Source organism: Halichoerus grypus, chromosome 1, assembly GCF_964656455.1.
Source record: "Halichoerus grypus chromosome 1, mHalGry1.hap1.1, whole genome shotgun sequence".
Taxonomy (NCBI): Eukaryota; Metazoa; Chordata; class Mammalia; order Carnivora; family Phocidae; genus Halichoerus; species Halichoerus grypus.
In genome coordinates, this window is record NC_135712.1 from 209,051,088 (window position 1) to 209,060,411 (window position 9,324).

General features: G+C 54.5%; 1 protein-coding gene and 1 long non-coding RNA gene across 2 annotated transcripts; one reads left to right on the forward strand and one right to left on the reverse strand.

Annotated features, from left to right (window-relative positions):
• Positions 1-382: 382 nt before the first annotated feature.
• LOC144379149 (uncharacterized) lies at positions 383-1,581 on the reverse strand. Its single transcript, XR_013441511.1, has 2 exons — positions 1,029-1,581; positions 383-616 (listed from the first exon to the last, which is right to left on the reverse strand). It is a non-coding gene; the product is annotated as an uncharacterized LOC144379149 (long non-coding RNA).
• A 52-nt stretch (positions 1,582-1,633) lies between these two features.
• On the forward strand, positions 1,634-9,219 carry ICAM3 (intercellular adhesion molecule 3). The gene is made up of 7 exons (XM_036119600.2): positions 1,634-1,884; positions 2,469-2,735; positions 6,962-7,273; positions 7,607-7,894; positions 8,235-8,489; positions 8,599-8,847; positions 8,937-9,219. The coding sequence occupies exons 1-7, from the start codon at positions 1,803-1,805 to the stop codon at positions 9,128-9,130; spliced, it is 1,647 nt and encodes a 548-aa protein (XP_035975493.1). The 5' UTR covers positions 1,634-1,802; the 3' UTR covers positions 9,131-9,219.
• Positions 9,220-9,324: the final 105 nt, after the last annotated feature.

The following is a 9,324-nucleotide window of genomic DNA, read 5'->3' on the forward strand; positions in this document are numbered from 1 at the left end:
CATTTTTTAATTGGGTTTTTTTGTTGTTGAGTTGTTGAGTTGTTGTCTGTATTTGCATCCCACCCGAGAATATTGAGCTCTCATGCTAACGCCTTTAGACCCTCCTAGAAGTCCCCCCATTGTCCCCTTGAAATGTTGCCTTGAAGTCCCACCTTATCACCTCAAGGACAGTGCCTGCCTGGAGATTCCCTATTAACTTCCTCTATAACTTCCAGGAATTTCTATAATCTGGATATAATCCCTCATCAGATATACAGGTTTCCCTAGCCATGCAAAAGTAAAGCGTCCCGATGAAACCTTTTGTAAGTCAAAATGGCCTCATGTGAAGAAGTAATTATCATTAATGTATGTGGAAAAAATTGTTAGTGTTTCCAGACCCAAATAATAAACTCTCTCAGGCTTTTCTGATCCTTAGGACACATCTTGCCACCGGGCGCACAAAGTAAGTGGAGCTAAAGCAGACACAGGTCGGAGCTCCGGCGTCTGGATGCTGGGATGCTGCGTGTAATCCCGGGGAAGGACCTCGGGCGCCCCTCTCCCTGCGCAGGTGGGCGCTTCCGCTATAATGTCCACCGCAAAACCAACGCCGAATACTATTTTCGCTTTTCATTTTCTCCTAAAAGAAAAAATTCTCTTCAGATTTCCTTCGGTTGACAAAAACAGGTACTAATGTAGGTCTTTCGCAAGAGCCAAGTGACGGAAGGGAACTTTAGAAAAGGGAGGGAGACCGGTGTTATTTACAAATACTTTTGATTTCGGTTTTAATCGCTCTCTGAGGATTTTGTGGGAAATGGACTGGGTGTGTTGGGGTCGGGGGGGGGGGGGAGGGCAGCAGGGGAGAGACCTGACCGGAGGGGGGAGATGTTCCAGCCGAGAGAGCAGGGGGCGTGGCCTCAGGATGGGGCGAGTGGATGGATGGTGGCTGCCATCCAGGACCTCAACAAGGTTCCTCGCTGGAGCTCAGATCAGAGGCACAAGAGGAAGGTCAGAGGCTCGGAAGATGGAGCAGATGGAAGTGGGGTACCCACCTGGCCCCCAAGTCCCTTTTCTTGGGGTGAAGAAGCCAGCTACCCAGAGGAGTGGGCAAGGGGGGGCGGTGAGGACGGGGTAAGGACCTTCTACAAGTAGCATCTTCGACAGATGATGGCTCAGGATTCGGCTGTACTCCAAATACCCCACCTCAGCAAGACACACAGGGAATGGGGCATCCTCCAAGATCTTCAAAGGGAACACGCCCCACAGTAGCCACTCAGACAAGTCAACGCAGAACCAGGCACAAGGGCCCAATCAACGGGGCCTCTGTTCATTTTCATGTCTTCACTCATCGTAGGGATCCCTCATTATCTCCCCCAAATCTCTTATTTACCTCATCCCAGGAATATCGAGATCCCATGCTAAGGCCTTTAGACCCCACCTAGAAGTCCCTCCATTGTCCTCATGAAATGTTGCCTTGCAATCCCACCTTGTCACCTCAAAGACAGTGCCTGCCCGAAGATTCCCTGTTAACTTCCTCTCTGGGAACCGAGCACCCCCCTTCGCCCTAGTTCAGCGGAAGGTGTCTCATAACCTCCTCCACCGCACCATGAGCTTCCTCGTACTGAGAACAAAGGAAGCCGACTGTGTTAGCATTTCCTGTTCGTTCATTCTGGGGACTAACGGTGTCAGGCCTGCCCCGTCCAAGAGCAGCCCCTGGACTTCTGCAATTTTAACGCTGTGGCCGGACTTCCGTCCCCTGGGGGCCCCGCCTGCTCCCCACTGCCCTGGGCCTCATCAGGGCAACTTCCTCCTGAAAGCTGGCTACGATGGTGCCCTCGGGGCTCCTGCCCGGGGTCTGCGGAACTTCACCCATCGCCCTGCTTCTGATCTGCTGTCTGCTGCCCCCAGGTGAGACAAGTCAGGCTGGGGAGGCCTGGGGCTGGGGGACTGGTCGAGGGTGGGGGGAATGGACAAAGCAGAGCTTCGCCCATCCTGCTCCCAGCTTCCGTAACACTTCCTTAAACTCGCGTCTGACAGGGCCTCGCCCAGTGGCCTCACAGAATGGCTCTTTACCTCAGCCTTCAGGGCTCCCCAACGCCTAGTCCCTGCATGTGACTTGGCCCCCCGCCCTGAAATACACACACACACACACACACACACACACACACACAGTCCTTCCCTGGACCTCTGTCTCTAGTCCTCCCTCTGCCAGGATCTCTTCCCTTTCACTCAGATCACTCCTACTTTCCTTTCAGAACTGGCCTGAGTTGTCCCCTCCTCCAGGAAGCTTTTCCTGACTCACTTCCTCCTCCAGGCTGGATCAGGGTCTCCCCTAGCCTTCCTCTGGGCTTTCCCCAGTTCCTGACCAATCATCCATCTTCCCCACTGGACTGAGTGCTGTGAAGGCAGGGAGGTGGGGTTGAAAGGTGGGGCCTGCGGGTGGGTAGGGAGAGGCACCAGAACGACCAGCAAGTGTCCCTCTGTTCCCACAGGTGCCCGGGGACAGCAGTTCCCGCTGAGGCTGGAGGTCCAGAGCCCCGTGGTGCCTGCCGGAGGGTCCTTGTTGGTAAACTGCAGTACGGATTGTCCCAATCCTAAACTCATCGCCCTAGAGACATCCCTATCCAAGGAGCCAGTGGGCAGTGGCCTGGGCTGGGCAGGCTTCCAGCTCAGCAGTGTGACTAGTGACAGCCAGGTCCTCTGCTCCAGCTTCTGCAATGGCGACCAGATGATATCCTCCTCTAACATCACAGTATACCGTGAGTGACGGAGCCTGGAGGTGGGCCCGGCCTTGGGCAGGAGTGGGGGTAGTTGGCCCGTGGTGCGAGGGAGCAGGGAACCCTGAGTCTGCAGAGATGGCCCAGGGCTCTGACCCAGAGTGTGGACCTGGATGTGTGTGTTTGTGTGTGTGTGTGTGTGTGGAGAGAGAGAGAGAGACGCATCTCAACCATATGCCAAGGCAACAGCTGTGAAATCAATTTACCTGGGTCCCAACAAGCATTTTTTCAATGACATCTCCTGTCTTTTCTTTCCTTTATTCTTATGGCAGGTAATAATTCATGCATGTGGTTCCCAAATCAGAAGTTATAAAAAGGCATAAAAATCAAACCTCCATTTCCTAGTGCTGGCTACGATGCTTTAGTGTGGACACTGGGTGCTCATTCAATCTGTAAGCAGCCCCAGACTGGGGGAGGTACACTTAGGAGCCTCATTCCGCCTATGAGGACTCAAGGGCTCAAGGGTAGAGTTGCTTGTTGGGGCTCACAGCCCACGAGTGGAGAAGCTGGTTGTCTGGCTCTCAAGTCCTTGCTCCTAACAGATAAGTCTTCCTCCCGAGACCCCGTTGTTACCCATTTCTTATGCTTCCTGCCAGAGTTTCTCTGCATTTATTTATTTATTTATTTATTTATTTTTAAAGATTTTATTTATTTATCTGACAGAGAGAGACACAGCGAGAGAGAGAACACAAGCAGGGGGAGTGGGAGAGGGAGAAGCAGGCTTTCCACTGAGCAGGGAGCCCGATGCGGGGCTCGATCCCAGGACCCTGGGATCATGACCTGAGCCGAAGGCAGACGCTTAACGACTGAGCCACCCAGGCGCCCCGAGTTTCTCTGCATTTAAAGGAATACAATAGATCAGAAAATAGAGTATGTCACTCCTGGTCCCTACTGTTTCAGGAAGCCTTCACAGAGAAGTGTGGTATATGCGTGGGAGCGTGTGTGCGCTCCCGGTGCGGCCCAGTGTCTGTGTACCAATGAGTGTGTCTGTGAGAGGATGTGTGTGTGTCATCTCTGCGTGTCCCTGTGAGTGTTCACAGGGTTGGTGTCTGCATGGTCGTGTGTGCCTGTGGCCTGTGTATGTGTGTGAATGTGAATGTGGGGATCCACGCTTGTGTGTATCTCTGCGTGTGAGTGTGTGTTTCTGTGTCGATATGTGTGTGTGTGAGTGAGTGGGTGTGGAGGTCTTTGTCAGGACACGTCTGTGCATTTATGTCTTTGTATCTGCATTTCCATGTAAGGTGTAGACATGTGTGTGGCTCAGATGCCTCTGTCCGGCGCTCTGTAGAAGCCTGTTGGTCCTGGCTCACGGGAGCCGACTGTACTCATCCCTTCCCAACCCTGCGTCACGATGGGTAGCTTAAAAGCAGCCAGAGTGGGGGTATTTACACGGCAGAAATCGGCGAACGCTCCATGTTGGGGCTACCCCACCCCATCCCCGAGTTCCCAAGTGTTACTAGCAGTTGCCAGCACACCATTGTCTCTGTCTGGTGGTGCCCGAGGCTGAGATGGGGGCCTCTTTTTTAAATACTCTAAAATTGTAAATAAATGTTTCTTCTACTATCCTAAAGTAAAGCAGTCCTGTGAAACCTTTTGTGAGTCATAATGGTGTCAAGGGAAGAAGCAATCAATTTCTATTGAAAAAAATCTTGAGCATTCTCAGGCCCAAAATATAACCTCTCCTAGGCTTTTCTGATACCTTAGGATACATCTTGCTACCGGGCGCACAAAATAAATGGGGAGAAAGCACGGATGCTCGCAGACACAGGTCGGAACTCCGGCGGCTGGATGCTGGGATGCTGTGTGTAATCCCAGGGAAGGACCTTGGGCGCCCCCCCCCCTCACTGGGTGTGGTGCCTGCTGCCTCTATAACCCCTCACTGCAAAACCAACACTGAATGCTATCTTTGGTTTTCCCCATTTTTTTTTTTTAAAGATTTTATTTATTTGACAGAGAGAGACATAGTGAGAGAGGGAACACAAGGAGGGGGAGAGGGAGAGGGAGAAGCAGGCTTCCCGTGGAGCAGGGAGCCCGATGCGGAGCTCGATCCCAGGACCCTGGGATCACAACCTGAGCCAAAGGCAGATGCTTCACTGACTGAGCCACCCAGGTGCCCCTCCCCAATTTTTTTTTAAAGGCTGATTTATTTATTTGAGAGGGAGCACAAGCAGGAGGGGCAGAGGGAGAGGGAGAGAGAATCTCAAGCTGAGTCTGCGCTGAGCACAGAGCCTGATGTGGGGCTTGATCTCACGACCCTGGGATCACGACCTGAGCTGAAACCCAGGGTCGGAGGCCTAAACAACTGCGTGGAGGCGCCCTTGGCCATTTTTCTTAAAAGCGAAAATCCTCTTCGAACTTCTTCTGCTTAGCGGAAACAGGTACTGATTAATGTAGGTCTTTCACAAAAGTGAAGTGGTGTCATGAACTTTTGGAAAGCGGGGGATACCTACAGTAAGATGTTAACTATTTTTCGTGGCAGGCAGTGCATGGTCCTCTGTGTGATAGCTGAGATCCAGGCTTGAGTTGTTGAGGGAATGAGATGCTTCCCAAAGGAGGCCCGGGGTTTGGTACGCATGCCTGGGAGGGGCACTGCAGCTGCCGCTGGGAGGAGACCCAGCCTGGGGGTGTGCAGTCCCTCAGGGCTGTGCCGGAGCACCCTGAGAGGCTGCCCCGTAAGAGCCTTGAGCACCTGGGATTGACTGAGGAGGCCAAGGCCAGAGTCCAGGCCCGAGGCTGGGAGGAGGGACCATGGGAGTCCCTGGATGTTACATCAAGGAGGCAGGTGAACACACATGGGTCTGGAGTTTGGGTGACTCACCTTCTTTTTTTTTTCTTTTTTTTTTTTTTTTAAAGATTTTATTTATTTATTTGAGAGAGAGAATGAGAGAGAGAGAGCGCACACAAGAGGGGGGAGAGGGAGAGGGAGAAGCAGGCCTCCCGCTCAGCGGGGAGCCCGATGCGGGACTCGATCCCGGGACTCCAGGATCATGACCTGAGCTGAAGGCAGTCGCTTAACCAACTGAGCCACCCAGGCGCCCTTCTTTTTTTTTTTTTTTCTAAAGATTTTATTTATTTATTTGACAGAGAGAGACAGCGAGAGAGGGAACACAAGCAGGGGGAGTGGGAGAGGGAGAAGCAGGCTTCCTGCCGAGCAGGGAGCCCGATTCGGGGATCGATCCCAGGACCCCGGGACCATGACCTGAGCCGAAGGCAGACGCCCAACGACTGAGCCACCCAGGCGCCCCGGTGACTCACCTTCTAACCCCAGTTGGGCCCCTTTCTGGCTCTGTGTCCTTGGGTAGATCACCTCACCCTCACCTCTCTGGGCCTGTTTCCCCATCCGTAAAGCAGAAAAATAATAGAGATTTCGCTTGATTGCTGTGTGAATGAAGGCAGATGACATTTGGAAAGCCTAAGGAGAACTCTAAATAAACAGGAACTTTTATGAGTACTAATAACATTGTAAGGGGTCATAACTTAGTCTGCTTCCTTCCTTTTTTTTTTTTTTTCCCTTAACTGTGAATTTCTCAGGAACAGAATATCTGACTTTTATTTCAGTGCCTGGCAAGATATCCCATAAAACAGGAAATAATAATCATGATGCTAAGGACAATAACAAACACTTCTACGGGCACAATACTAAGCCCTCTGTGTTTATTAACTCAAAGTTCAGGGGCGCCTGGGTGGCTCAGTCGTTGGGCGTCTGCCTTTGGCTCAGGTCATGGTCCCAGGGTCCTGGGATCCATCCCGGAATCAGGCTCCCTGCTCAGCCGGGAGCCTGCTTCTCCCTCTCCCACTCCCCCTGCTTGTGTTCCCTCTCTCGCTGTGTCTATCTCTGTCAAACAAATAAATAAAATCTTAAAAAAAACAAAAACAGGGGCGCCTGGGTGGCTCAGTTGGTTAAGCAACTGCCTTCGGCTCAGGTCATGATCCTGGAGTCCCTGGATCAAGTCCCGCATCAGGCTCCCTGCTCGGCAGGGAGTCTGCTTCTCCCTCTGACCCTCCCCCCTCTCATGTGCTTTCTCTCATTCTCTCTCTCTCAAATAAATAAATAAAATCTTTAAAAAAAAAAACAAAAACAAAAACAAAAAAACCCCTCAAAGTTCAGTTCTGCCCTGGGCGGCCCTCAGCCTCCTCTCGGCTCCGTGGGGTGGGAGTTGTAGGGCTGGCTGATAAGTACAATTCTCCGCTCCCTAACCCCGCCCTAGGGTTCCCGGAGCGAGTGGAGCTGTTACCCCTACCCCGCTGGCAGCCCGTGGGCGAGAACCTCACTCTGCGCTGCCAGGTGGCCGGCGGGGCGCCCCGGGACAGCCTCTTCGTGGTGCTGCTCCGCGGGGAGGAGGAGCTGAGCCGGCACCCGGCCTCTGGGGAGCCCGCCGAGGTCGAGGTCACGGTCCCGGTGCTGGCGGGCAGAGACGACCACCTCGCCAATTTCTCCTGTCGCACGGACCTGGACCTGAGGCCCCGAGGGCTGAGACTGTTCCAGAACATCTCAGCCCCCAGGCAGCTCCGAACTTTTGGTGAGGGAAGGGACTGCAGAGGGTGGGTGATGAGCTGAGCCAGATAGGGGTGCCCTGGCAGGGAGGTTTCTTGCGAATGTAATGGACTGGACCAACGGCTTCTGGAAAGGCATGCCCTTGGCCACTGAGGACGGTGCAGCCTCAGTTGGGAGACTCGCGGCCACAGTAACTAACGAGAAACCTAAGGAGGTGTGTTCTGGGAAGGGGTGATCCAGGTCGCAAGGTATCCTGGGAAAGAGGGACCCTGGTTCGGGGCAGTGAGCGTCTCATCGGGAAAGGGGCATCCACAGCTCTGGGAGACCTCCTCCTGCTCACGCCTGCCCTTCTCCCCAGCACTGCCCATGACCACTCCACACCTCGTTGTCCCTCGGTTCTTGGAGGTGGGAACGACTTGGTCCGTGAACTGCACCCTGGACGGGCTGTTCCCGGCCTCCGAGGTCCAGGTCCAACTGGCGCTGGGGAACCAGACTCTGAATTCTACAGTCGAGAGCCACGGGAACACGATCACGGCCACAGCCACAGCCACAGCGAGCGTGGAGCAGGAGGGCACCCAGGAGATTGTCTGCAACATGACATTGGGGAGCGACAGCAGGGAGGCCCGGGAGAACTTGACCATCTACAGTAAGAGGGGGCGGAGCCAAGACAGCAAGCCAGGCGAGACAAGGGGCAGGGCTTCGGTATCCGGAGTGGAGCGACATATACATAGGGCGGAGACTAAACTGGAGAGGGGGGGCCTGAGCCTGCAGAGAGGGAGGGGTTGTTGTGTGGGCGGGGCCTAAGTTACCCGAAAGGTATAGCCAGAGTACCCCAAGTTGGACTGGGGCGGAGCGGGGCGGGGGGGCTCAGAGTAGCATGAAGGCATGGCCTGGATACACCGAGAGGAAAGAGGCAGGTGGAGGGCGGGAACTGACCGATGTGAGGGGCGTGGTCAGTAAACTCCAGGGCAATGCCGCGTCTTCAGGCTTCCAGGGGCCCATCCTAAACCTGAGTGAGCCCAGCGCCCCCGAGGGAACCGCAGTGATTGTGACTTGCTTGGCCGGACCCCGAGTCCAGGTCACGCTGGAGGGACTTCCAGCTGCGGCCCCTGGACAGCCTGCCCAGTTTCAGCTAAACGCCACCGAGAGGGACGACAGGCGCATTTTCTTCTGCAATGCCAGCCTCGAGATGGATGGGAAGGTCTTACACAGAAACAGCAGCGTCCAGTTGCGTGTCCTGTGTGAGTAGGTCACTCTGATCTTTAAACCCTTGCTCCCCTGGTTTGGTGGGAAGACTCTCCCTTGCCCCATTGTGCCTCGAGTGTGTCTAATCATTTGACCAATCCACAGACGGTCCCAAGATTGACCAAGCCAAATGTCCTCAGCGCTTGACGTGGAAAGATAAGACTCTCAATGTCCTGCAGTGCCAGGCTCGGGGCAACCCGGACCCCCAGCTGCACTGTTTCCAGGAAAGCTCCGGGCTCGAGGTGCCCATCGGGATCCCATTCCTCGTCAGGTTAAACTATAGTGGTACCTATTCCTGCAAGGCGGCCAGCTCACGAGGCACACACACTATGATTGTGGTGATGAACGTTCGGGGTGAGCCAAGACGGGGCCGCGGGTCTAGATGGGCAAACCCGGGCGGGGGCGGCAGAGCGTGTGTATTTATTCCTTGTTTCTCTGCATAGATCGGAACTCCCGCGCCGTCACCATCGTCCTGGGGGTGTTAGTGGTCCTGGGCCTGGTGACTATCGTCGCGGCCTTACTGTTTGTCTTCAGCGTGCAGAAGCGGAGTGACATCTACCATGTGAACCAGGCGAGCACTTGGTTGCCCCTGACATCTAAGCAGCCCGAGGTGGCTACGGGGGAGGATCCATCCTGAGCCTCCAGCTGGGGGAATGCTGGACCAAGGACGATGGGGGTTTGGCTGTATCCCCGGGTTCCGCACCAATAAAGCGCTCAAAATCCGGAGTCTGTGGTTTGATTCCTCGTGTGCTGAGCCGCTCACCCACCGCGCTTCGCGTCCTTTGAGTGACATCTCTGTGGCAGAAAGGGGTGGAGCCTGTGGCTCCCAGA

Bases quoted from the DNA above. Each gene is read 5' to 3' on its own strand.
- ICAM3 (XM_036119600.2), top strand. From the start codon at position 1,803: ATGGTGCCCTCGGGGCTCCTGCCCGGGGTCTGCGGAACTTCACCCATC. The intron at 1,885-2,468 runs GTGAGACAAGTC...CTGTTCCCACAG, and splicing joins CTGCTGTCTGCTGCCCCCAG to GTGCCCGGGGACAGCAGTTC. The intron at 8,490-8,598 runs GTGAGTAGGTCA...ACCAATCCACAG, and splicing joins CGTCCAGTTGCGTGTCCTGT to ACGGTCCCAAGATTGACCAA.